At 43.1% G+C, this 27,770-nt stretch overlaps 1 protein-coding gene across 1 annotated transcript; it reads left to right on the top strand.

Moving 5' to 3' along the window:
* Positions 1–930: 930 nt before the first annotated feature.
* On the top strand, positions 931–27,770 carry snx27a (sorting nexin 27a). Its single transcript, XM_010899082.5, has 13 exons — positions 931–1,552; positions 5,450–5,681; positions 7,857–8,049; positions 9,597–9,661; positions 9,762–9,866; positions 10,235–10,313; positions 11,350–11,513; positions 12,082–12,171; positions 12,589–12,738; positions 13,867–13,995; positions 21,939–21,998; positions 23,276–23,324; positions 24,176–27,770. The coding sequence occupies exons 1-13, from the start codon at positions 1,242–1,244 to the stop codon at positions 24,241–24,243; spliced, it is 1,695 nt and encodes a 564-aa protein (XP_010897384.1). The 5' UTR covers positions 931–1,241; the 3' UTR covers positions 24,244–27,770.

The following is a 27,770-nucleotide window of genomic DNA, read 5'->3' as shown; positions in this document are numbered from 1 at the left end:
CCTTTTTAAAGCAATTTATATTGTTAATTCTGATATGTACCCTAGAGGTAAAAGTTCTGTTTACATTCAAATTCTGAAATGTTGCCTAATGGACATTCTGATCCTGCATTCATTGGGCCGTGGTTATCAGAAGCTTCTAGTTCTCAGCTGTAGATTTTTAAATATAAATCTAAATAATTACGAGAGGGAAACTTTATTATTAATTCAAATTAAGTAGCCCACCGAATCTGGAGTTCCCATTTTTGATTAACACAAATGCTATAATTGAGCTTTCCAATGATAAGTGAGCTACAACCTGGTGACAGTGTAGGGTAATATCAATATAGGGAAAATAAATCAGAAAAAGGATGAAAAAGAGTGATGACACAGTAAAAGCCACCTGGACGGATGTCATAAACTTGTCTAACGTGCTCTTAGCCGTGTTATATCGGCCATACCACACCCCTGTGCCTTGTTGCTTAAATATACTACGGCTATAAGCCATTAACCCAAATGTCAAAAACGGTGTTGTCAGCCTTGAAATAAATAACCAAAATGATTAGTTTCACATATAATTCCGATTTGGAGTTCGTTTAAAGCAACATTTCATAAATAGTATTATAACTTCGGTCAATTCCATGCCACTAGAAAGCAGCAGCAAAACCTCCAGGACAACCCATGCACCTGTTGGAACGATCCCCGCTGGCTCATCTTATCGACTAAAATACTAATTAATCGTAGTTTCAGATGGTTTAGAATGGGAAAGTGCCCAATACTAAATGTAAACAAATGTAGAGATATTAAGATAAATATTTCCAAAACGGAATTCAATAACTTTTCATCAAATATTAATTAATGGGCTAGGATATTTTAAACCACACGATCTGACTGGTTGTGGTGGGGCTATTGATATAGAGGCGGAGGCTTGAGGAAGTGAATTAGAAGATTAGCGGCATATGCAAACCGTAGGACTTTAATTAAGCGGTACACGCAAACCCTTTACATAATAGGATGGTGGCTGGTGACAAGTCTATGTTTGGGTAGGCTTGGTCGGAATATAAACTGATGACAGCCGCATAAACACACAGCTCCCGCGATGCCTGTTGAGTGGGGAAAGTAAAGTGAGGTCTCGTGATGCGATTGAGGGGCGGGTTAACAACCGACTGAGTCGGTCTGGAGGAGCTAGTCTGAGCTAGTCTCTTGTTTTGAATCCGCTAGACACCGACTGGAGAAGGTACTGCCTGGTAGGCTTTGAGTAGAAGATGGCGGATGTTGAAGGCGACGAAATTCGGTCGACTCTTCCTTCGGCTTCCCGTAATGGACCCGCTGCAGGGTCTGTAGTTGGTACGGGAGGCCAAAATGCTACCCAGGTGACGTCAGGTCCACGGATGGTTAGAATTGTAAAGTCGGAATCAGGATATGGATTCAACGTTCGTGGGCAAGTTAGCGAAGGAGGGCAACTGCGAAGCATCAATGGGGAATTGTACGCCCCTCTTCAACATGTCAGTGCGGTTTTGCCCGGAGGTGCGGCGGACCGAGCTGGCATATCAAAGGGTGACAGGATTCTGGAGGTGTAAGTTGACTTTCTTTAAGTAACACAACAATATTGGTTGTTGCTAGCTTCTTAGCTAGGAACTCGAATTGCTCGCTGGCTAACTTACGTTATCTTGCAAACTAGCTGTCAACGACTAAGCCTGGCTAGCTAAGTTAGCTAACGTTGCTAGCCAAGTGGCTAACTAACTGTATCCTGAGATGTAGTATTTTCTTTATGGCAACTATCAAGACAAGTTATAGAACGCAGACGTGTGTTTGACAATTAGCTATGTAGGTACTACTAGACGTAACTTAACACGTACTCTAGTTTGCTAACATTTGCTAACCTTAGCTGTGAAATTGGCTTAGCTACAATACTGTACTACCTCAAAGATCTATCTCTGTCACTGCGGTAGCATTTGTCTGTAATCGAGCATTTTTAGGAAACAACGTATTTTAGGAAACAAATCTACACAGACAAATATATGCGCTATACACATGTGCGTAACAATGTACTGTACTTGTGCACCACCACAACACATAATATCTTTGCTATACCTCGAGCCAGTTCGTTCAGTAGAGGTAGAGTAGCTAGCTACGGTACTGAAGTACACTTGAGCAGTGAGCTCGTCTAGTAACAGTACAGTGTAGGCTAGCTGTGTTATATAATTTCTCCACCTTGATAAGTTACAGTAGATATGTTCTTACCGGTTATTATACCTTAGGATTCCAGCGTTTGAGTGTAATCCATAATCTATCCACGGAATTGATGGAAAGGCTGTCATTTACATTAATGAGCGATGACCGGAAAAGTATCACGGAAAAATAACTGTTCGATGCCCCCCCCCAAGCATGCTTATCGTGCGCAGTTGTTTTTGTGATCACAACATTAACCTATAGATGCAAAGAGAAAATGAGCTTGTGCTCAATCATTGAAGTCAGTGTTTGATTTGGAAGGGTTATGGTGTTAGTGCCATCAAACAATTTGATTTTATACTTTCTTGGGCACTGCTTTGTATGAAAATATGATTTTCCACTCAAACTTGTAGATACTGTCCAACGTGGGACACGTGCTGCTAAAAGTAAGGTAGAGTCTTTGGCATAATATTAATCTGGCAGGCTTCTGTACTCTAATGTCCCCAAAGACTGAATGTTACTGTTAAAAATAACAACTGTTATTAACTGCAGGCCTATATGGGTCTGTGAGCTTCTTGTAGACTAAGCAAACTTCATCCTGTGATGATTTGATAATGTGACAGTTGCAGTTGGTTTCTTGTTAACGTCAAGGAATTATGATAGATTATAAAGTAAAGACAGGACTCTCTTACTCTTCATGGCTGACAGGACCATGACAGAAGAGAGCACACATATTTTTGCTTCTGTTTGGTTGGTGTTGCTTGAAGCCATGAGCCACATATTCAAAGGGCACTGGTCATGCTAACAGCATTTCCCAACCCAGCACCCAAAGCTTTTTGTTTTTCAACAGTTTTTCTTCAGTACATTACAATTTATGTTAAATGGAATGTTCCAGAAAGTATTTTTTTAATCCTCTTTTTCTTCCTATCCCCAATATTGTCACGTCTGATTATTCTATATACGGCTCTGTCTTATCGCAGCAACTCCCAAGGGATTTTGGCAAGCCTTTTCTTTTTACATGTGAGGAATTGAGCAGACACACTTATCCAGGGCGATTTACAGTAGTGAGTGAATGCATTTTCTTTAATTATTTTCTCCTGGCCTCCCATGGGAATCAAACCCACAATCCTGGCATTGCATGAGCAATGCCCTGCCAACTTAGCTACTACACAGAACCCAGGTAATTTGCTCCGAGCAATTCAGCTATTTTCCACACAGCTTTTCCAATGACGTAATCACATGGGTCGACCCATATAAATCACACTCACGTGACGACCCGAGTTAGCTTTGTGGCCTCTGAAGCCAGCGGATGGAGTTGCTACAGTGCAATGAGACCTTGAAATCCCTCCCGATGAAGGCTCTGTCCAACTTGCATCTCCTCTGAATGTTCCTGAAAGATAACTTACTGGATGTGCGCGTGCACACTTCAAAGCACAATTGACTAGCTACATGTAGTTGCGGATGTGACTAGGACTGTCAGACAGCCCAAACTTCCTTCACAGACTGTCTGGTAGACCTAACCTGGCCTAATCAGCCCAGTATCTGCATGTCGCCAGTGAACCGTTGTTTGAGGCATGCCCCTTATTGGTGGATGTAGTTGTTCAAACTCTTATTTTGCCGGGTAAGTTGCAGAAAAACACATTCTCATTTTCATCAATGAGATAGGAACAATTATGTTTAAATGCCTTTACTAAGGGACAGAACTGCCTTTTCACCTTGCCAACTTTGTTAATGCTCCATTTCTGATTGTGTACATGTGTAGGGAGAGATAAAACAGCTGTTACTAGACTCTAGTTTAGACAGTACAAATGGCCATTGTTTTTGGCAAAGGCCAGCACCTAAAGCCAGGAAAAGCCTATTTTAATCAGTACCTCAAAGAAGAGAATTAACATCTCAAACCTTTTTTCCAACAACACAATATTGGGTGTTTTGTTATTGCAGAAGTAGTGAAGTTCATTTAGGGAACTGACTTCACTTTATAGGCTTTACTGAAGAGAAGCCGGAAAATAAATGCGCGATTGAACTTCTCCTGCTCAATAACAAAGCGAAAGAATGCAGAAAATGGTCCACCCATCTTGCTGAGTAATCAAACCGTTTTCCTGCGTTTCAAATGGCACCCTATTCCCTACCTGCTGCCCTACTTCTGACAGACTAGTGTTATTAGCCTCTCTATCTGGATCATATGATCACTGCTGTTCATGTGACACATTAACCAGCTCCTACTGCTTCCCTGGCAATTGGATATGAACTTGAAGTCTGTAGTCATATTTCAGCAGCTTAGACCCATTCCACTCTATGTTGAAGGGCTCTTCAGGCTATTCGTGATCCTTATTGATTGATAAAAACAAAAGTGTATGAATGCTTTTTGTTTTGTAATTTCAAAACAATTAATTTAGTTATCATTACCAACTAGTGAAATACATTTCTTCTAAAGTAGCTAGTGACAAGACAAATGCTTTTTCAGCTCTCCCTTTTATTTTATTTGGACTTCATCCCAATTCAGTTCCCCCTACCCTCTCCTTTCTATATATGGCATTCATGAGATACATTTTGGCAGACGGTTCACTGTATTTTCCCCTATAGATGGGCACATAAGGGCTGCATCAAAGTGACACTGCAGTGAGATGTTAGCTACTGCACATCTCTACATTGCTCCTTTTGTCTGGTTTGTGAATGCCCTCAGAATAGGCTTGTTGAAAGTTCCCATCGAGTCCTGAAGCCTTTCACTTTCATATGACACTCCTTTCCCTCCAGTCTTTCCCCACCTCTCAGCCTCTGTTTGACTCCCTGGTTGGGTATCACGGAAATGAATAAGAAATGATGGAAACTGTGTACTGTATGGCAGGCAGGCCAGCGCTGCCCTACCTCCCTGCTGTTGGAGGATAGGTGTAACCAAAACCGACCACCATGAATACAGCTGGTACAAGGCTAGAGTAACATGAGCACCGTGGAGAGTCTGTGGTGTATTTGTAACACTCAGTCAGAAGCATATAGTCCACTCCCTACTGGGGACCGGTGTTTCAGCACCACCATACTCCCACTCGCCTGTCTCCCTTATTTTCGTACTGTACTCCCTCTTCGCCATCTCTTGGTTTACAACTAAACTATCACTTGCCTGTCTCTTTTTGCGACTGTAATCCTACTTACCTGTCTTCCTCTCTCTATCTTTCACTTTCTTTTTCCAACCGTACTACAACTTGTCTGTTGGTATCTCTTACCTTTCTCCCTGTTTCCTGCTGTCTGAATAATGTGTTAAATGTAGTGTTATTAACCCCCCCCCCCTGTCTGTCTTTCTCTGCAGTAATGGGGTAAGTGTGGAGGGGGCTACCCACAAGCAGGTAGTTGATCTAATTCGGGCAGGGGAGAGGGAACTGGTGCTGTCTGTGTTGTCCGTGCCTCCGCAAGAGGCTGACGGTCTGGAAGCCGGGGATGAGAGCGCCGCCCAGCCCAGCTACGACTACAGTGACAAGCAGGCCGTGCCCATCTCCATTCCTACCTTCAAGCACGTGGAGCAGCACTCCGAGAGATTTGTGGTGAGCGTTGTTTACTGCTGCTGGAGTTCTGAATTAGAAAATGAGATGAAAAACAAATAAGAGAAAAAGGAGAAACTAGGTCCCTTGTGGCTCAGTTGGAAGAGCAGGGAGAATGCCATAATTATTGGTTATAGCCTCACGTGGGGAACGGTGCTCAAATGCATGCAGTCGTCTTTCTGGATAAGTGTTTGGTTAATGGAGAAATATTTTATGTGAATGTGCGCTTTTAGAGTTCAGTTTCAAGTAGGTGCATTTTGCATTATGTTGGAACCTGTGTCGGATAATACTTGAAAACCTGCTGTTGAAACGATTGCATATCAATTCTAAACTATCAATTTTTTTTGATTGATATAAGTTAAATATATGAGTTTAGCTTTCATTTATGTTAACGTCTGGTAGGCAATCATGGTCTATTGTGGAAGTGAATACAATTATTCTGTCTGTGAGAACCGATCTGTTTGCATGGAGGACCCAGGACATGCATAATTAAATGAAAGGGTGTATTATTAGCAAAGCAAAATAGGTTGAGGTAGTACCATTCAGAGCCACATGGCTAACAGAATCTCAACAGTGGTGGTTTCAGAAGGCCCAACAGGTTTATGTCTGTCACAACTCCAGTATTAACAGAATTATTTGATTAATATGAAATCATTATTCGTTTTGTTGAATTCCGTGTTTGTCTGTATTCCATGATTTGTTTCAGACTGTCAGTCTATACTATTGAATGGTTTTAAGTTTGAACCACTACACAGACACAATGCAAACATATCATCTTTCCTCCAAGATCATAACCTTTCGAACTTCTCTGCGGTAGTAGCGAGTGCTTTGGTTGGAAAAAACTTTGTGACAAAGAATTGTGACAGCTGGCTTCTGTCCCAGCTAGTAGAAGGATTGTTCACAGGCGTATTGTGCAATGTAAACATGTAGCTTGATGGTAATTCATTGTTCTTCTCGAAAGGCTGATTCCTGTGTCTGAATGCAAATCAGTTATATCCATGTGATCTCAATGAGTTTGACATTTTAGGGTTGCTTGGGCATGTAATCCCCGGCCTACATGGGTTTTCTCATTGTCCCTCGTTAACAAAGAACAAGAGGATGGACCAAATGTGTGTAACGTGCCAAAGCATCACCTGGCAAACTTAGTTCTATCTCTTCTTCTGGAGGGTGGCCTGTTCCCTGGCCTACTTTGAGTTTTTGCATTGTGGTTGGTACAGTGACACTTGGAGTGGATTAATGAACATTCAAGTATGTACATGTAGTGTTCAACGTCATGGTAACTCAGAATGCCCTCTGGGGAAACCTTGATGCCTGTTCCACTTTTCTCAGTTCACCACCGTCTTAGCCTGTCAGAACAGTTGACCACCGTCTTAGCCTGTCAGAACAGTTGACCACCGTCTTAGCCTGTCAGAACAGTTGACCACCGTCTTAGCCTGTCAGAACAGTTGACCACCGTCTTAGCCTGTCAGAACAGTTGACCACCGTCTTAGCCTGTCAGAACAGTTGACCACCGTCTTAGCCTGTCAGAACAGTTGACCACCGTCTTAGCCTGTCAGAACAGTTGACCACCGTCTTAGCCTGTCAGAACAGTTGACCACCGTCTTAGCCTGTCAGAACAGTTGACCACCGTCTTAGCCTGTCAGAACAGTTGACCACCGTCTTAGCCTGTCAGAACAGTTGACCACCGTCTTAGCCTGTCAGAACAGTTGACCACCGTCTTTCCCTGTCAGAACAGTTGACCACCGTCTTAGCCTGTCAGAACAGTTGACCACCGTCTTAGCCTGTCAGAACAGTTGACCACCGTCTTAGCCTGTCAGAACAGTTGACCACCGTCTTAGCCTGTCAGAACAGTTGACCACCGTCTTAGCCTGTCAGAACAGTTGACCACCGTCTTAGCCTGTCAGAACAGTTGACCACCGTCTTAGCCTGTCAGAACAGTTGACCACCGTCTTTCCCTGTCAGAACAGTTGACCACCGTCTTTCCCTGAAACAGTGCAGTCTTCGGCTGTTTAACTAGCCTGAGTGGAATGCTTTTAGCGGTTAAAGGGGATAGAGTGTTACAGCCAGGAAGAAGAAACAAATCTACGAAAAGCCGGACTGCCCAACCCTATGTGAAGGAGCTATTGTCCTGTATGTTTTATTCCTAACCCCAGTTGTGATTCCCCCCCCCCACCGCAGGTGTACAATGTGTACATGTCAGGCAGACAGCTGTGCTCCAAGCGCTACCGGGAGTTTGCCATCCTGAACCAGAACCTGAAAAGGGAGTTTGCCAACTACACCTTCCCCAAGATCCCCGGAAAGTGGCCCTTTTCCCTGTCTGAGCAGCAGCTGGATGCACGGCGCAGAGGCCTGGAGGAATACTTGGAGAGAGGTGAGATTGGACAGGTGGAGGACAAGGTAACAAAATGTACCTGAAGTCAGCTTAGAGGTGAAGGTAGCAAAGTTAGAGAACTAGGTAGCGGACCTTAAGAGAGGTGTGGGGAAGAGAAGTGAATCAAGGGAGTGCACAGAGACGTTTCCGGATAGTCACTAAATTCCTTTCAAGAATGTTTAATGTTGACATCTGAATGGTACCTCTTTGCTCCTGCCTTAGAGAAATATGTTACACGTAAAAGTATTTTACTATTTCTTTTAACCTCTTGGGCTGACCGTCTTGAATCAAATTTTGTGTAGAATTGCTATGCCTGGTAATATCCACAGAAAGTTGGAAACCCGTAGGAGTCAGTGGAATACAGTGCAAACTTTCATTTTAGATGTATTTTCATTATTGCAATCTGAAAAGAAAAAAAACAGCATTTCTTACTAACCCTTACTTTCTGAAATCACAATGGTGTTTTACTCTATAAGAACATAATAAACTTAAGTTAGCACAGCCAGCTTGTTTAGTTCCTTGATATTTTATAGATGAAGTTGCATTTCATTGGTGTACATGTGAAACTCAACCGAGATCAACAAAACTAAAGCAGGGCCCTGTAAAAAGCAGACTATGACACACTGGTTGTCGATTAACTTACCGCACTGAGCCAGAAAGCCTCTGCAGTCTTTCAATGTTTTTATTTTTTAGCTTCCTCCCACATAAATCGATTAATGACATTTGTTGTCAACATTTCTTTTTTTCATTATCGATTATTGCAGTCCTAAAATACAGACGTGGACACAGGCACATGATAATTGCAAAAGGCTCATTCTTTAATTCTGTCCATATCAGACCAACACATAGGTATTTATTGACAATGTTTTCTGTTTTACATTTTTAAGAGGCCTGGGAAATGTCTTCTTGCAGAGACCAAATTCAAATTATTTTTATTTCTCTAGACTAGACAAGTAAAGCGTTGGCCCTCTTGCACACTGTCTGCTGCAGCTTTTTTATTTTCTATGGTTTGCATTTAAATATGTTGGTTAGTCCTTTATAATCACCTCTTGACCTTGGATGCTGTAATTGGAGGCAAACAATTTTGAACGGAAATTGCGTGCCGCTTATGCTGCTTTCATTGATTTCAAGGGAATCATTCCCTTGATGGCTGATGGCAAAGCCTGACCTTGATGGCTGTAGTTTAGCAGAGCCATGATGCACACCATTGGAGGCCCTGCATTGAGCTGGAAGCAGTGATATCTTATACAGCTTGTCCGACTTATAATTTTGGTTTTATTCCATAGGAACAACAAAACAGTGCTTTAGTTGAAACAACGTTTTGCACAATTTCATAAGAACAGTAGTGTTTAGTGACTAAAGGTGACAAACCATATTTGATGTAACGTTGCTTATTGAACTTTGAGATGGAGCTCAAGTCATTGCAATACCTATTAAATGTACATTTCTTGTGAAACGCAGCTTATATTAACTGTATTGTGTAAGAGGAACTTTGCAAATGAAATACTGTTTGAATTCTCTCCTCTTTTTTTTTTTCCTCCCTCTAGTTTGTTCAGTGCGGGTGATTGGGGAGAGTGAAATCATGCAGGAATTCCTGTCAGAATCAGATGAGGTGTGTTTGCGAAGACACTCCCTAGCTGTGTTGTCATGCCTGCAAGCATCTTGAATTATACACGCACAGTGATACTCACTCTCTTCTTTCTGTTTGTCAGAATTACAATGGAGTGTCTGATGTGGAGCTGCGGATAGCCTTGCCAGACAAGACAACCATCTCTGTCAGGGTGCGCAAGAACAGTACTACCGACCAAGTGTACCAGGTATAGAAATAGTTTTATTGAACAGCACTGTTGATTTACTGTGTCAGGTATAGAAACTGTATTCTAGAACTGCACTATTGACCATGTTTTGATAGAACCCTGCTCTTAGAGGTGCACAATTCTGGCAACTTCTTTGAAATTTGCAGGTGTGATTGAAATCCTGATTAAATAATTCGTAGATTCACTGATTATTCATTGCAGATTCAAGAAATTCCAACTGGGATTTTGCAAATCCATGGAATTCTGGGGAAAGTTAACACTATTTGGTCTTAAAGATCCTTGCTTGTAGTACTCTGTGTGACTAAATAAGATTAAATACCACTAACTAATACAGCCTTGGTGTTGTGAACTTTTGCTCCGTCCCCCAGGCGTTAGTAATGAAGGTTGGCATGGACAGCATCATGGCCAGCTACTTTGCCCTCTTTGAAGTCATCAACCACTCCTTCGGTAAGACCCTCCAACCAGCATCACAACTCATGCTGCAGCATTGTATTTGTGAAGCCCGAGGTGAATTTTAAATGTACACTATGTATGGGTAAACTTTATGCATCCCCTCTAAGCCACTGCACCAGTACATGAAATGCCCTATAATATATAAATCATCAATCACATTTATTTATAAAGCCCTGCAGCTGTCACAAAGTGCTTTTACAAAACACCCGTGACAAAGGGGGCTGATGTAAAGCTGGCCCGACAGCAAAGCTGTTCTTTCTGCACCATGGCATTAGCTTCAAACACCTGGTTATCAGTGGAGCCTTATCTGGATTTTTAATCCATAGCTGATTTCAGCAAATTCAAAATTTGTTGAATGGGAAGAGGTTGTCTCCGGCGAACAGAGGAGTCATGGACCCTGACCATTATATATTCTTTCCCTTCATAGAGAAAATTAAATCATTTAAATGAGCACAGAATAATGAAATGCGTTACTTCAATAATGCCTTAAATAATGAGTACACTAATAATGAAGATACTAATTAGTTTGACCCAGATAAACAATATGACAATGGAAAAAGGCTACATTCTATGGCGTGAATGGAAAGTGTGAATAAGCTTTTGAATAGACAATTCTCTTAGAGTAATTGTACTTCCCTGTACGCATCCAGACAATGAATACTGTATACAGATGTTGAAGTTTCTCTAAAATGGGCTGTATTTAATAACTGCTAGGTATTGTAGCAGGTGCTGTGGTGAGCCAATCACGCACAACCAGGGTAGTTTAACCACACGGTCGCTGTTCTTGCAGCAAAATCAACTGAATCAAAAATATTTGTAAACTTTAACCTTAGTAGTCATTTTACTTCATCTGAATTAATGCCAGAATTAGATGCAACTGGAGGAGTGGTGCTACAACCCCCCGAAACTTTTACTTTTTACACTCCTGTCAGTTTGTAGACACTTTAACACTTGAGTTTGCAAAGTTGCTTCATGTTGCTTCAACGCTGATTTATTGGAAGTAACCAGAGTTCTGCTCCTCCCCTTCTAGTGCGGAAACTGGCCCCCAACGAGTTTCCCCACAAGCTGTATGTGCAGAATTACACGTCGGCCGTGCCAGGCACCTGTCTGGCCCTCCGCAAGTGGCTCTTCTCCTCTCAGGAGGAGGAGCTTCTTAGGGACAACCCTCTGGCAGTGCACTACTGCTTCCATCAGGTAGGCATATCTTTGTTCTAATCTGTTAGCCTTACAGCTTGCCTTACAGATCTGTTACAGTGCCTCTCAAAAGTATTCACCCCCCTTGGATTGTGTTACAACATTAAGTGAAAATGTGTGTTTTTGATCAACACTGGGAAAAGTCCAAAATGTGGAATTGTCTAAGGGTGTTCGTCTACTGATTCCACCAGCTGAGAGCCAGAGCCTGCCACGGTTACTCAATATCTGATCCTGGTACTTCAGAAATCTAGATCAATTACCTATGTTAATAACCTGTGTTTGGCCCTGTATCAAAGTGAATCTATTAATCATGCTGCAGTTCCTTGTTTGGTCAAGAATACTGTTTAGATGTTTGGGCCTGATACTGTCACGATGTAAAATGCCCCCAGGTTAGTAGAAACCTGCTAGTGGGCTTTTCTTGCCTCCTCCATCATTCCACTGCCTCTGCTGTTTATCTGTGGTCTGTTTGAATGAGATTGCGTGCCACTGCTCCTCCTCTGAGTTCAGTAGAATGCTGTGTTGTCCCTAACAAAAGCCCCTTTCTCACTTCCTCTGTCTCTCTGTTAAGGCATTGGATGATGTGAAAAAGGGATTCATCAAAACAGAAGACAAGTCTTACCAGCTGACAAAACTGGCAGAACAGCGCAAGATGGCCATGGTTAGTCCCCATCCTGGCCTGTAGATAGTTTTTTCCTCCCCATGCGTACGGTATTAAAACTCCTGTGCAACCAAAAAAGATTGGTACTAAACACATTGCAAGAGCTATTTGAAAAGACCCTGGAATGTGTCCCTGTTTTAGGATTATGGATTCGGTTAATTTAATTATTTGATCAATATGACAGAGCCTAGTTTTCAGTTTCCCCTCTCCACTCACATCACTCCCAGACAGATTTAACAAAGTTATTACTTGAGAAATTTCTCTGACGATATTCAGATACACCCTTAATTTGTCTGTACCTTTCTTGTTGCTATGAATCATCTATTGCTGACTTAACGTGTGTATGGAAATTCATTTGAATAGTGAACTTCGTTCCAGTTTTATGTGTGGTTGATAAGCCGTCTGTTGTCTTGCCAGTACCTGAGTCTGCTGCGCTCCTGTGAGGGCTACAATGAGGTCATGTTCCCCCACTGCGCCTGTGACTCTCGGAGGAAGGGCCACGTCATCACGGCCATCAGCATCCACCACTTCAAGTTGCACGCCTGCACAGAAGACGGCACGTTGGAGGTGAGTGAGGCTGCGAAGTCTGTGTCAGAACTCTTAGTTGTTAGATAGAGGGACAAGGAATGTTAGTTTGCTGTATATGTATGATATTACTGTCACTATTCCTAGGGGCCTGGCATTCTGTGTCCTGACTAGGGTTGCAATGGTTTAGAAACTTTCCGGAATTTTTGCAGAAATGTTTCATGGCTGGGAATTTGTGAAAGTTTGATTAAATTCATCAGTTAGCTTACAGGTTGTTTTTTTGTATGCTGGCAAGAGCATCCTGTATGATGCAGATCAGGAAGGCCTATGGTGTCATGACTGCCATGTCTCACTACTTTGGCCTGGATGAGGGCAGGCATTTTGGCAGTCTGGTGAAGTACACTTCCAAGCAAGGGCTTTGAGATGGAGAGGCAATATGGCAGAAGTGCCAACATATCTCATCAGCCACCTGGTGGGATTTTGTAGAGCTTAGGCTCTTTCTCCTGTTGCCTCTATCATCCTCCAAATCTCACTAACATCAGCTGCCTCAGAGCCCCACTTGTCCCTGTTTGTCAACACAGACACCAAAGCATGCAACAGGGTGACCAATTCAAGTCTTTAACAACTGGTGGCTGTCTGGGCGAATCTGAGGCCTTTCATCCTGACAATGAGCCATCCTCAACAAGGTTGGAAAAGTGACTGTACACATGAGGCCTCAGAGTCTGACGTTCAAGAGGTGGACATTGAGGAGGTCCAGGGAGAGGAAATGGAGGCCTGAGAGGAAGACAACCATAGTTTTAGTCTTTAAAGTATCGTTTTACATATGTATGTTGACTTTTTTGGGGGGAATGCAGTGGATCATTGGGAACACATCATTGAATAGTCTTTTGTTGTTCAGTGAAATCAACCCATGTCAACTTATTTAATTCAAGTTCAACTTATAACTAAATAGTTTAATATTTCTATTGGAAGGATTTCCTCATTTGCAATTGTCTACTAAGTGTGTGTGTGTGTGTGTGTGTGTTATATCTACATTTAAATCATATTAATTTGCACATATTTCTGTACATTTTCATATTCACATAAATCCACAAAGAAAGTTTCCACCTCCTGAATATTCCCCAAAACGTGACACCCTAGTCCTGACCATTGTCTCCTCCGCTCCATCAGAACCAGGTCATAGCTTTTGAGTGGGCTGAAATGCAGCGCTGGGACACTGACGAGGAGGGTATGGCATTCTGCTTCGAGTATGCCAGAGGAGAGAAGAAACCTCGCTGGGTGAAGATATTTACACCATATGTGAGTCAACAACACAGTAGAGAAGCATAGCCCCCAAACTCATCAAAATATTTCAAAGCTGGGTTATTCCACTCCGGTCCTGGAGGAAACGCATTATCTCCTTTTAATTAGGCACTGATTATGACCTAGGAAGCCAGGTGACTGCAATTAACTACTGGTAAAAGCAAAGCATAAAAGTGTGTTGGCCCACCAGGACTGGAGTTGAATAGAGTTACAACTGTAACGATGTCAGTCCCCACTAGTTGCTCCACTACTCCCCAATGAATCTCTTGTCTTTGTGTGAAAAAATGAAATGAAAATGAATGGGTTGGATTTTTGTTTTCAAACTGTGGTGCTGTGCAATTTTGGCAAGGTATTTTTTTGAAAATTGATTTAATATGAGACCAACATAGGAGATTGAAGGTTAAATTAAAGTTTGGTCTGTCAAAGTTAACATGCGTGATAGGTTTTAAAGGCTAAGCCATAAAAAAAAATTGTTTTGCTCTTAACAAACTTTTCTTTTTGAGCCTCAGAATCATCCATAGTCAGTGTTTTTTTTTTTTGCAGCATACTGTTTACGTAATGGCACTTGACCTCCAAAAAAGTTGAAAGGAGGTTTTGAGTGAGGAACAGAAGTGTTAAATTTGCTATGGTCTCTTGATTTTTTTTACAGAGCTGTATTTTTCGTATTTAGTATCATAGAGTAGTTATTCATGAGACGTGCGTGCGTGCGTGCATGCGCGAACACCTTGCTTGTAACATGGTAGGTTATCATTTAATGGTTTTTCTAGCCTATGCTCAGAATTAATGGCAGGGTTCCAGACTGTGACCAAATGGTCACTTTTTCTATAATTTTTTTTTTGGTGGCTTTGTGAGTTACGTTTTTAATTGAGCCTGTTTCAGATGTATTCCAAGTTTCATGATTTGGTGAAACAGTAATGTGAATCATTCTTGTCCTGTTATCAAATTCTGGTTTTGTCTCTTTGCGAATTGCGTTATGATCTACTTTCTCCCTTTCACGCACTCCTAGCGAGGAGGGTGTAACTGTGACAAGAGCTGTTGGCGCATGAAATTCAACAAGCCCTGTAATATGCCATGTAAAGTTAAAATCAGATATTGGTCTACAAAAATGAGGTTCCATTCAATCCAACACGTATTCTAAAGACACAGTACATACCTGGATATTGTCATCATAGTGGACAATATAAATATATAAGTTATACAAATATACAAGTACAAAACCGATTCCAAAAAAGTTGGGACACAAATTGTGAGTAAAAAAGGACTGGAATAATTTACAAATCTCAAACTTATATTTAATTCACAATAGAATATAGATAACATATCGAATGTTGAAAGTGAGACGTTTTGTTATGTCGTGCCAAATATTGGCTCATTTTGGATTTCATGAGAGCTACATCATCATCATCATCATCATTTTCTTCCGCTTATCCGAGGCCGGGTCGCGGGGGCAGCTGTCTAAGCAGAGATGCCCAGACTTCCCTTTCCCTAGACACTTCCTCCAGCTCTTCCAGGGGGACACCGAGGCGTTCCCAGGCCAGCCGGGAGACATAGTCCCTCCAGCGTGTACTAGGTCTTCCCCGGGGTCTCCTCCCGGTGGGACGTTCCGGAGGCATCCGAAACAGATGCCCAAGCCACCTCAACTGACCCCTCTTGATGTGGAGGAGCAGCGGCTCTACTCTCAGCTCCTCCCGGGTGACCGAGCTGCTTCTCACCCTATCTCTAAAGGATCACCCAGCCAATGAATAGGAATGCGAACCAAGCTCCTGCTTCGGTCGCACAGGGACCTGACGGCCCTTAGCAAAGGACCCAGGACCCCATATTCCTGAAGCACTCTCTACAGGATGCCGCGAGGGACACAGTCAAATGCCTTCTCCAAATCCACAAAACACATGTGGATTGGTTGGGCAAACTCCCATGAACCCTCTAGCACCCCGTAGAGGGTATAGAGCTGGTCCAGTGTTCCACGGCCCGGACGAAAACCACACTGTTCCTCCTGAATCTGAGGTTCTACTATCGGCCGTATTCTCCTCTCCAGTACCCTGGCATAGACTTTCCCGGGGAGGCTGAGAAGTGTGATCCCCCTATAGTTGGAACACACCCTCCTGTCCCCCTTCTTAAAAAGAGGGACCACCACCCTGGTCTGCCATCCCAGAGGCACTGTCCCCGACTGCCACGCGATGTTGCACAGGCGTGTCAACCAAGACAGCCCCACAACATCCAGAGACTTGAGGTACTCAGGGCGGATCTCATCCACCCCCGGTGCCTTGCCACCGAGGAGTTTCTTGACTACCTCTGTGACTTCAGCCCGAGTGATGGACGAGTCCACCTTTGAGCCCTCATCCTCTGCTTCCTCAATAGAAGACGTGACGGCGGGATTGAGGAGATCCTCGAAGTACTCCTTCCACCGCCCGACGACATCCCCAGTTGAGGTTAACAGCTGCCCACCTCTACTGTAAACAGCTTTGGTAGGACACTGTTTCCCTCTACTGAGGCGCCGGACGGTTTGCCAGAATCTCTTCGGGGCCAGCCGATAGTCCTTCTCCATGGCCTCATCGAACTCCTCCCAGGCCCGAGTTTTTGCCTCCACAACCACCCGGGCTGCCGTCCGCTTGCCTTGCCGGTACCCGTCAGCTGCCTCAGGAGTCCCACAAGCCAACCAGGCCTGATAGGACTCCTTCTTCAGCTTGACTGCATCCCTTACTTCCGGTGTCCACCACCGGGTTCGGGGATTGCTGCCTCGACAGGCACCGGAGACCTTACAGCTCAGAGCGGCCACTTCGACAATGGTGGTGGAGAACATGGTCCACTCGGACTCAATATCTCCAGCCTCCCTCGGGATCCAGTCGAAGCTCTGCCGGAGGTGGGAGTTAAAGATCTCTCTGACAGGAGACTCGGCCAGACGTTCCCAGCAGACCCTTACAATACGCTTGGGCCTGCCGAGTCTGTCCAGCTTCCTCCCCCGCCATCGGATCCAACTCACCACCAGTGTCCAAGACATACGGCCACAGGTCAGATGAAACTACAACAAAGTCGATTATCGACCTACGGCCTAGGGTGTCCTGGTGCCACGTGCACTGATGGACACCCTTATGCTTGAACATGGTGTTCGTTATGGACAAACTGTGACTAGCACAGAAGTCCAATAACTGAACACCACTCGGGTTCAGATCAGGGGGGCCGTTCCTCCCAATCACGCCCCTCCAGGTGTCACTGTCGTTGCCCACGTGGGCGTTGAAGTCCCCCAGTAGAACTATAGAGTCCCCAGTCGGAGCACTTTCCAGCACCCCTCCCAGAGACTCCAAGAAGGTTGGGTACTCTGCACTGCCGTTCGGCCCGTAGGCACAAACAACAGTGAGAGACCTATCCCCGACCCTTAGGCGCAGGGAAACGACCCTCTCGTTCACCGGGGTAAACTCCAACACATGGCGGCAGAGCTGGGGAGCTGTAAGCAAACCCACACCAGCCCGCCGCCTCTCACCATGCGCAATTCCAGAGTGGTGAAGAGTCCATCCTCTCTCAAGGAGTGTGGTTCCAGAGCCCAAGCCGTGCGTAGAGGTGATCCCGACTACCTCTATTCGGAACCTCTCAACCTCACGCACGATCTCAGGCTCCTTCCCCGCCAGCGAGGTGACATTCCACGTCCCTAGAGCTAGTTTCTGTGTCCAGGGATCGGGTTGTCTAGGCCCCTGCCTTTCGACCGCCGCCCAATCCTCTCCGCAACGGCCCCTTATGGTCCCTCCCGCAGGTGGTGAGCCCACGGGAAGGTGGCCCCACGTCGCTCCTTCGGGCTGAGCCCGAGAGCTACACATGAGAGCTACACATTCCAAAAAGTTGGGACAGGTAGCAATAAGAGGCCGGAAAAGTTAAATGTACAGATAAGGAACAGCTGGAGGACCAATTTGCAACTTATGTTAATTGGCAACATGATTGGGTAGAAAAAGAGCCCCTCAGAGTGGCAGTGTCTCTCAGAATGCAAGATGGGCAGAGGATCACCAATTCTCCCAATGCTGCGGCGAAAAAAGCAGTGGAGCAATATCAGAAAGGAGATTCTCAGAGAAAAATTGCAAAGAGTTTGAAGTTCTCATCATCTACAGTGCATAATATCATCCAAAGATTCAGAGAATCTGGAACAATCTCTGTGCGTAAGGGTCAAGGCCGGAAAACCATACTGGATGCCGTGATCTTCGGGCCCTCAGATGGCACTGCATCACACACAGGAATGATACTGGAATGGAAATCACAACATGGGCTCAGGAATACTTCCAGAAAACATTGTCGGTGAACACAATCCACCGTGACATTCGTCGTTGCCGGCTAAAACTCTATAGGTCAAAAAAGAAGACTTATCTAAACAGGTTCCAGAAGCGCAGGCGTTTTCTCTGGGCCAAGGATCATTTAAAATGGACTGTGGCAAAGTGTTCTTTGGTCAGACAAATAAAAATTAGAAGTTCGTTTTGGAAAACTGGGACGCCATGTCATCCGGACTAAAGAGGACAAGGACAACCCAAGTTGTTATCAGCGCTCAGTTCAGAAGCCTGCATCTCTGATGGTATGGGGTTGCATGTATGCGTGTGGCATGGGCAGCCTACACATCTGGATGCTCCCATCCAGACGTCGTCTCTTTCAGGGAAGACCTTGCATTTTCCAACATGACAATGCCAGACCACATACTGCATCAATCACAATGTCATGGCTGCATAAAAGAAGGATCCGGGTACTGAAATGGCCAGCCTGCAGTCCAGATCTTTCAACCATGGAAAACATTTGGTGCATCATAAAGAGGAAGGTGCGACAAAGAAGACCTAAGACTGTTGAGCAACTAGAAGCCTGTATTAGACAAGAATGGGACAACATTCCTATTCATAAACTTGAGCAACTTGTCTTCTCAGTCGCCAGACATTTGCAGTCTGTTATATAAAGAAGAGGGGATGCCACACAGTGGTAAAAAGGGCCTTGTCCCAACTTTTTTGAGATGTGTTGATGCCATGAAATTTTAAATCAACTTATTTTTCCCTTAAAGTGATACATTTTCTCAGTTTAAACATTTGATATGTCATCTATGTTGTATTCTGAATAAAATGTTGAAATTTGAAACTTCCACATCATTGCATTCTGTTTTTATTCACAATTGTACAGTGTCCCAACTTTTTTGGAATCGGGTTTGTAATATAAATATACAAGGATCGAGTTCCCTCTGCCTTCTATCTACTGACACATACGAATGAATGTGAAGTGCACAAATTACAAGGTAAGGCAGGTTTATTTGTATAACAGATTTCATACAATAGAAATTGCTTATCATTAGAAAAAGCAAACATCATGCATACTAGAAATTATTTTAGAATTAAAGAGAAAGCATACAAATAAAAACACCCCATTTAACACGGCTTAAGGATTATCTAAATATTACTAAAAGGCAGAAGAAAACAGCCTGGTAAAGTTTGGAGCAAGTCTAAGATTTTCTGGCAGTTTGTTTCAACTCAGCCCAGCATAATGACTAAACACTGCCTCACCAGACTTTGTCCTAACTCTGAGAATGGTTCATTTACAAGACCCTGATGACATAACGGTTCTAGAGGGTCATACTGAGTAGGTCTGAGATGTACCTTGGCCTTCTAGCACTCAGTGATTTTTAGATGAGTAGCAATATCTTAAAATCAATTCAATGAAAAACCATGAACCAATGCAGAGACTTACAATTTTTTTGTTAAGTGTTTGTTGGAACTCGAGCAGCCGCTTACATTTTTTTTAAGCTAAAACTAGACCTGCTGTAGTTTTTTTCCCATCAAATTTTTTTTAATTGTGGTTAATAGTTAAAAATATACCTAATTTAAACCTCAAGTCTAAATCAGCAATAACCCCCTATTTTGAATGAGAGGCTTGTATGTAGATTCTTGACTTGAAATGTTTGTTTGCTGGTTGTGGGTCCTGGGGTACTCTGGACATTACTGACTCATTGAGGAAATCCAATGAAAGATCTGCAATTTTTACTGAACGACCCAAAGAACCGATGCAGTCAAAGTTTGCTTTCCCATCACTAGTCATTATTGGCCATGTTGAAAACTGTCAAAAACTGTTGTAAAACACAACATTGGGGAACTCCAATGGATTGAGAAACACAATATACATTGTATGTGAAAGATATCAGGTGTGCGTAATGAAGTTTTGAACTTCTAACATCTCATCCAAAGACAGCTCTTTGGCTTGTGCAAACGCGTCTAGGGAGATGACCAGATTTTCCCTGATTTAATGTTTGTAGATGAACATCTAACCACTTTGCGTACCTTATTCCTTTGCCTATTATTCAAGTGACCTAACTTTCGGTTGGATTTGGGAATCATTTAATAAGGACACGTGCTTGGGGCCCCCACCTGAACCCCATTATAACCACATGTCCTCCCTAAACATCAAAGGACAGTACCTTGACAACTTTAGGTGTGATTCAGTGTGGCCTGTCCTTATTTTCTTCCAAGGCAAGCACCATCTGTTGTATACAATAAAACATGTTTAAGCAGCAGAGATGGGGACAAGTCACACATGGTCAAGTCCAAGCAAGTCTCAAGTCTTAACCATCAAGTCTCGAGTCAAGTCTCAAGTCACAGTTCAGATAAATCAAGCAAGTCAAGTCAAGGGGTTCACCCTAAGCAAGTCAAGTCGAGTCCTTATAAGTTTCAAGTCAAGTCACAGTACTAAAGAGATGAACACACACACACACACACACTGTCCTCTGTTTCTGACGTGCGCTCGGTGCGAAGCTCGATTTCAAAATCAAATATTTTTCTCCTCCGCGGTACAATTTTTGGGGGGGACGAAGCGGAGGGATCTTAAATCAGCCTGAAGGGGTTGTATTCGCTATAACAACCTCCTCGCTATACCTTATCCCGCTTATTACATGGCTACCTATCAAATAAATCTATAATTTGACACAAAATATTGATTTCAAAAGGAATTTATTGATTTAAAAACGATTGTATTGCTTCCTCTAAAGAAAATAGTCCGTTCCGTCTCTGGTTAGAATCCTGCTGCGTCCATAGCAACGCGCTGTTTATCATGGCAACGGTCTGTTATCAAGAAATAACACGCATTCTGCACTGGAATTCAGCCAATCCATGTAATAAGGGCTAATAATAACAACCGTATAAACTAATTATTGTGACTGAAAAACTGCCTAATATGTAATTACGCTTAGTGAAACTGAATATAAAGAGATTACTTTCTTACCTTTCCTTGTGGTTCTTAAAATAACGAATGAAATTTGACGTTGTTGCATATTTTGCATCTGGCAAATCTTTTTTTATTCACACGGTCCAGTTCAAAGTCCTTGTATCCAAACAATACTATTTGTGGAGCTCGACTAACATTACTGTCTGCCATGTTTGGCGCGGTTTGAATTGTGCAGCGTTAAAGGCACATACGCTGATTAGTGGTGCTGATGTCACAACATATAAAATAATTTTATTGCTGTTTGTTTATTATAAGTTCAAGTCATTGTCGAGTCTTCCACTTCAATTCAAGTCAAGTCTCAAGTAACTTGTTCTCAAGTCAAAGTCAAGTCATTTTCCTACTTTAATCAAGCAAGTCACAAGTCCTGAAAATTGTGACTCGAGTCAAGTCATGTGACTCGAGTCCCCCACCTCTGTTAAGCAGTAAAAACCTTTTAAAAAGTTTGATCACAATTCACTACAGGAGATTATGCAATTTATTATTTCAATCCTTTGACCGCACTAATTGAAACATATTTTTATATTCTCATCATACAACAGGGTGTAGGAATATATAGTGTGTTCCAGTTGGTACCATTTTCTGAGACGGTGCATTACCTTTCATCAGGTTTAAAGTCGCACACTATAAAAGAAATTGGGTGTTCTACATCAACTGGATTGGTAAAAATAGATCTGCTGCAGTTCCTGTATCAAAGTGCGTGTTTGGTCTCTTCACAGTTTAACTACATGCACGAGTGCTTCGAGAGGATCTTCTGTGAGCTCAAGTGGAGGAAACAGGTAAGGGTTTTCCTCCAATACATAACATGTTGGCTGTGTACCAAATGGAACCCTGTTGTGTTCTATTTATATTGTCTTTACAGTGCACTCTGTTTTACTTGCTCAAAAGTAGTTTACTACGTAGGGAGTACCATTTAGTTATAGCTGTTGTCTTTCAATTTTACATCCCCAGTAGGAGTTTACAACATTCCAATGCTACTTCAGGGCTGAGCATTTGTTTTGGGTTGAGGGCCAAGCCAGGTTTTAAAAGTTCAGCTGAGTGTCTGAAAAGGGCAGTTATTTAAAAAAGCACAGGTCCAAAATTAAATAGAATTTCATGCTTATTATGTATTTTTTTCTTATAGTGCTAATTTGCTATGTCAAAAATAATTGTTTTTTAGAAAATGGAAACTGATAACCTTTTCAGTTAATTGATCTAGAACTGCATTAGCACAGCCTTTCTGTCTGTTGCCTGGATGCTGACCGTTTTCTCTTAAGTACATTAAGGTTTATTTACACCGTTAAGATTAGTAGAAATGTCTGAAATGTATAAGCCATGTGTTGTAGTTTTGGTGATATGTTCAGGGACTCAAAAATAGCGTGTCAAGCAGAATCTCATGGACATCTGAGAGGATCTCAAAGATTCCTGACCAATTGACCATTGCAGTTTTAAATACTTGCCACATAAACGAAAGGTATCCAGGAAGCGCCCTTGTAAAATGGTTTCGTAATAGTGTAATCTGTGTAGTATCTTGAATTGTAAAGGCTTCTTTTGAGAGTGGTTTGACAGATTTGAATGCGTCATATTCAATTCTGCACCTCATCACATTGCTCGCTCAGCCAGTAGGTATTCAGCTTCTTACCATGATGACATCTGTTAAGGTTGGTTTGTCAGATTGAAATGTGTCATACGTAGTTCTGCATCTTGCAATTTGCCCCCCACCTACCACGTGTCACTGTAGAATGACAGGGTGTGGCAACCCTGTCAGACGTTCTACCCATGCACTTCAGGCTGTTTGCACCGCCCACTGTGGGGTCTCCGGACACTTTGTATGCCGCCACCCAGACTTGAACTCCCGTTCACGAGCAGGCATCTTTGCTGCGAGGCAGTGACTTCCACTACTGCGCCACTAGAGCCACTATCCATTACAATTTCCATGTGCTTATTATATGGTTGTAGAAAATAAAAATGCTGAGTTATTTCTTCCGATTTTAACTGACAATAATAATATCTCTCAGATATTCCGAATGTTCAACAGTGTTCTTCTCACACATTCTCCTCTCCCCATCAACGTCAGGTTGAAGAGGAGGCCTCTGACAAAGACAACCAGAACTGCAGTAACAACGGTAAGTGCAAGTGTCAGCCTTATTGTCCAACAAGTCAAATGAACCCTTCACAATGCTATTGTTTCCTGTACATAGCGTATATTATACGGAGAAAAAAAGTTTCCGTCCCATCGGGACTAGGTGACAGGAACGTGTAAAGGAGTGTTCTTCAGTTCAAACTATAAATAAGGCCACTGTTTCAGTAAACATAACCGCTCAAATTTAAAGACTAAACTATGTATGATGATATCAAAGTTCTGATTAATTTAGATTGTAACTAAGTGTAGAAGAAAATGAATCGTCAGGCATTTCCGGAAGTCCAGAAATGGATGTCGAAATGGCAGATTGCCCTATTTTAAAGTCCTCCCATCTGCCACTTACAGTAGGTAGTAATGTGTGAGAACAGAACAAAAGTTAATCATCTCCTGGGGTGAATTGCACAGGAGCACATGGACAGGTGTATGCTGATGAGCATAAAGTAATCGCAACCATGTGATCCACATCAAGGCCACTTCCTTTTAAGGCACAAAGATTAATAGATGAGTGTGAAAAATGTTTACCGTATGCAAAACTGCAAAGGCAAATGGACAGGAAAGATCAAAGAGCAGCGGGGCAAATGAACGGGAATTGTCCCATATCAGCAAAGGCAAATGAACAGGAAAGGACAAACGGCAACAAAGGCAAGTGATCAGCAAAAGTGAATTATTAGCAAAGGCGAGGTGTCAATCGGAAGATCCAGAAACCGTGAATGCGATCTGCAAAAGAGCAACCAGTTTGGCACTGTACTCACTACCATATAAATAACTGTTTGTATTTCTCCTCTGCATGGAGTGGAAGTTTTGATTTGTGGTCTTACACATTCTCTTTTCTAGAATATATCCCTGCCCTGGAGACACAGAAGGGGTGGCGCCATCTAGGGGGCGAGATCGCCACATCCTAAAGAAAAAATTCCTCCAGAACTCAAATTGGTCCTTTCACCACATCACAGCCACAATTGAGAACGTCATCTGCAAACTAAAGTGAAGAGAGAACTAAGGCGATCCACGCTCCAGCCAGCTACTGGAAACCGATTTTCTAAATCACACCAATCCAGGGATGCTTACATACAAGCAACAAAGTAAAACAAAAAAATAACAAAAAAAAACATTAACGTCATAACTAGATGTTCATAGAACAGTGTATCCTTTTTTCTCCATGCATCACTTCTCCAACACAGGGCGGGACACCCCACTTTTTGAGGAGACATTGCGATTGATCGCGTTTAACAGAGGGATCTGCTTTCTGTCTGGATGAAGTGAACACCTCAACGGGATCGGCCTGGGGAATAAAAGTGGGGAAGCCAGACGGCATCCACGACACAATTACGATGGCCAGTTCTGTGAAACGTTTGGTTCCGCGGTCGACTCTTTTCAATGTGCCTCTGGTCTACTGAGCATCATGAAGAAGCGATGGGAAACAAGAAAAATGTTGGCCGTGACACCCTGTCGCTGGCAATAAGAAGCTAAAGAAAATGAGAGCAAGCATTGTTTTTCACTGATGCTGGACATTAACAGATTGTTTTGTGTGTGTGTGTGTGTGTGCGTGTGCGTGCGCGTGTGCGCGCGCGCCAAAAGCATCAAAGGAGAAAGTTGATTTGAGTTGCAAGGGTTTGTTGTGTCTGTGCTTAAATGCAGTCTGGCTGTGTTTTAGTAAATCCCCTCTGAAGTGATAAGAGATGAATATAAGAAGGGCTTTGATGAATTCCTTAAACTAACCGTGCGGAAAGCGACCAGCGGAGTGTCCTCCCTGGCTTTTCATCCTCACTCTGTTTGCCATTTTTCTAACATGTCTAACGCACTCTGGTCTTGATTGATGTAGCTTGGCAGCACACCACCACCGGAAGTGTGAACATTCATCCCCTTGAAACATTTACGGCGCCAACTCAGCAGAAAATCCCAAAGTTTGGAGATTAAATTGTGTTTGGCCTATTCATCAAAGTGGTGTTGCTGTGTACTGAATGAATTCCTGGGTCCGGTCTCATCAAGTAAGCATTAGGCGCAACTAGAAACAAGCCAGTAATTCCCCCACACTGAGTATTGATAGGAATATTGTGCGTGCGTGTGCATGCATGCGTGTGTCAATGTGAGAGTGTGTGTGTGCTGCAAAGTACAGACAGCAGAGGGCAGTACAGCATTATACCCTACCACTAATTCAGTGTTGAGTGGAAAGATGGAGAAGGGTCTTCCTGGAGTCCTCGCAGCGATTGCTCCCCTGGGCTCTGTAACTCGCCCGCTGAGCTCTGCTCTGCTATTAATCTATTAAGTGTGAAGTCTATGTATGCGTGTGTGTGGTTGTCTGTGTATTAGAGAGTGCATTAATTAGCTGGCCTGCAGCTTAAAGAGGATACAGTTATGACTCTGGCGGTCTCTCTCCGTTGCTGCCCGTTGCACCTCATGTGAGCGAACACAGGACATTAGGGTGGCCTTATTGGGACCCGGCCAACGGGGGGGTTTAGGCTTTTTTTGGCCGACGTAGTGCACTACCTTTGACTGAGGTCCAAAAAGGGGCCGAAGGAGGGTGTGTACGTCAAGAGCAGTGCGCAAATTGGGGCTCGACCGTGGGCCAAGGTGACGGCTGTGTCGATGGAGATGGATGGGAGGCATTTCCCCTTCCTAGCGAATGCTGCCTGGCAGATCCTTTCAGGCTGTGTAAACTCAGCCCTTGCCGTTCCATTGCCTCAGCCCCTCCTCCTCGCTGTCTACAGCAGAAACAATGTTAAAATAGGTAGTTGGAGAGGTGTACTATTTGACTTTTTTTCTTTAAAAAATTATGAGGATTAGTTGATGGTTCAGCAATGCGTGCCTCCCCAAAATTGCTGATGACCAAACGGTAACACTGGTGTGCCCGGGCATTCTGAGAGATGGTGAAGATGTGCTATTGAGATGCTCCCTATTTGTTTTGACAGCCAGAGTAATAGCCAATTTAGAGATGGATGACACAATAATAGTTGATGCTTTATCAGCGTACGTGTGCGTGTGCAGTGCATGCGTGTGTGGTGGTAAGTTTTTAGAGTGAAAGTGACAGTGAGCAGGTGCGTGTGGGCGCCACCGTTCGCCCTGCCAATGTTCCGTTCCTCCACTCCAGGTTGTGCTACCATCCACCTAGAGGTGGTTGCCTTGGCAGCACTCCACTGTCTGAGCATGCCCAGTTCAGCCTCTCCCCTGACCATGTAACAAAACTGACTCACTCACCCTCATTCATATTTGTTTTTTCGGTATTTTTAACTGTCCATGTATTCTCATCAGCAAAAAAAATTGCATTTGACAGACTTGAAAAAGTACTTAACAGCACGTCCCTATTTTGTAGCAGGTGCTGTCTGTCAGCGCTCACATAGAGAATAGAGTGTGAGAGACACAGGTGCACACCCTGTAAGATGGAGTTGGTTGTCCTAGTTGTCAGTGGCCCATCGTCATAGTAACAGGAGCAGGAGCCTGGGAGATGCCGGGAATGCAAAAAAAGACTAATTCGCCGCTAACTGTAACTGAGTACCTGCGCTTTGTCTTTCTCTTTCAGGCTCTTTAGCGGGTTTACGTTATGTTGGATGAGAATGATCACGTCTCACCGATTTGAATGCATTTTCCAGCCAAACGCTCTACATTTTGGTGTGCTCTTACATGGCCCTGTAAGTAGCTTGACACTTCATTCAGCCACAACTGCATTACTAAAAAAGTAATTGAAAAAAGTGTTTGTATAGTCACGAGTTACACCACCCTTCTGAATGCAACAGTCTTGTGACCCCTCATTGTACGTGGCACAATGGGGTGTGGTATTCTACATTCTGTATTTCTTTCTGAACGTTTCGGGAACGCTGTGGCCTGCTGAACTCACTCCAGTATTAAAGGACCTCACTGGCTTTTTTTTACTTAAGCTAGGCGTTCTTAACGACTAACCGACAAGGAGATGTAAGTGCAGTTTGTGTGTTAGCCTTTTTCTGTCTAGGTGAATTTGGATTTCTGTATCTATATGTTTCAGATGAGCTGGCCTTTTGTTTCATGGCAGTAGGCAACATTAACTCCTAGGTGTTTTTTTTTGTCCTTTGTCTTTCATGTAACGTGTAAATTATTGCTAAAAATGTCCTTTGGATAAAAATGCACTCTGTCTCGACTGAACTTAATTTATTTCAGAAAATAGTCTAGTGTGCTAGCAGCACTGTTGGTCATTTCTTTTGTGTGGGGTAGGGTATTTGCCTATTTTGGAAGCAAGCGCTAACTTAAATATACATTGAGTCAAGTTCTGGAAGTCAAAGTGTGTTGCATTTACTCATCAAATTAAAGACATCAATTAACAACTGATACTGAAACACGAAATGGAAAGTTTTATATCTTAAAATATATGAAGGTTTACTAACCAATGTAAAAAGGAAAAAAACAGGTTTGTCATGTAGAGTAATAAATTGTAACATTATTTTAAATAAAAGGTTATATTGCA

This window comes from Esox lucius, chromosome 10 (genome assembly GCF_011004845.1).
Source record: "Esox lucius isolate fEsoLuc1 chromosome 10, fEsoLuc1.pri, whole genome shotgun sequence".
NCBI lineage: Eukaryota > Metazoa > Chordata > Actinopteri > Esociformes > Esocidae > Esox > Esox lucius.
The sequence above is the reverse complement of the archived record's forward strand: the minus strand, read 5'-3'. Positions and strand labels throughout refer to the sequence as shown.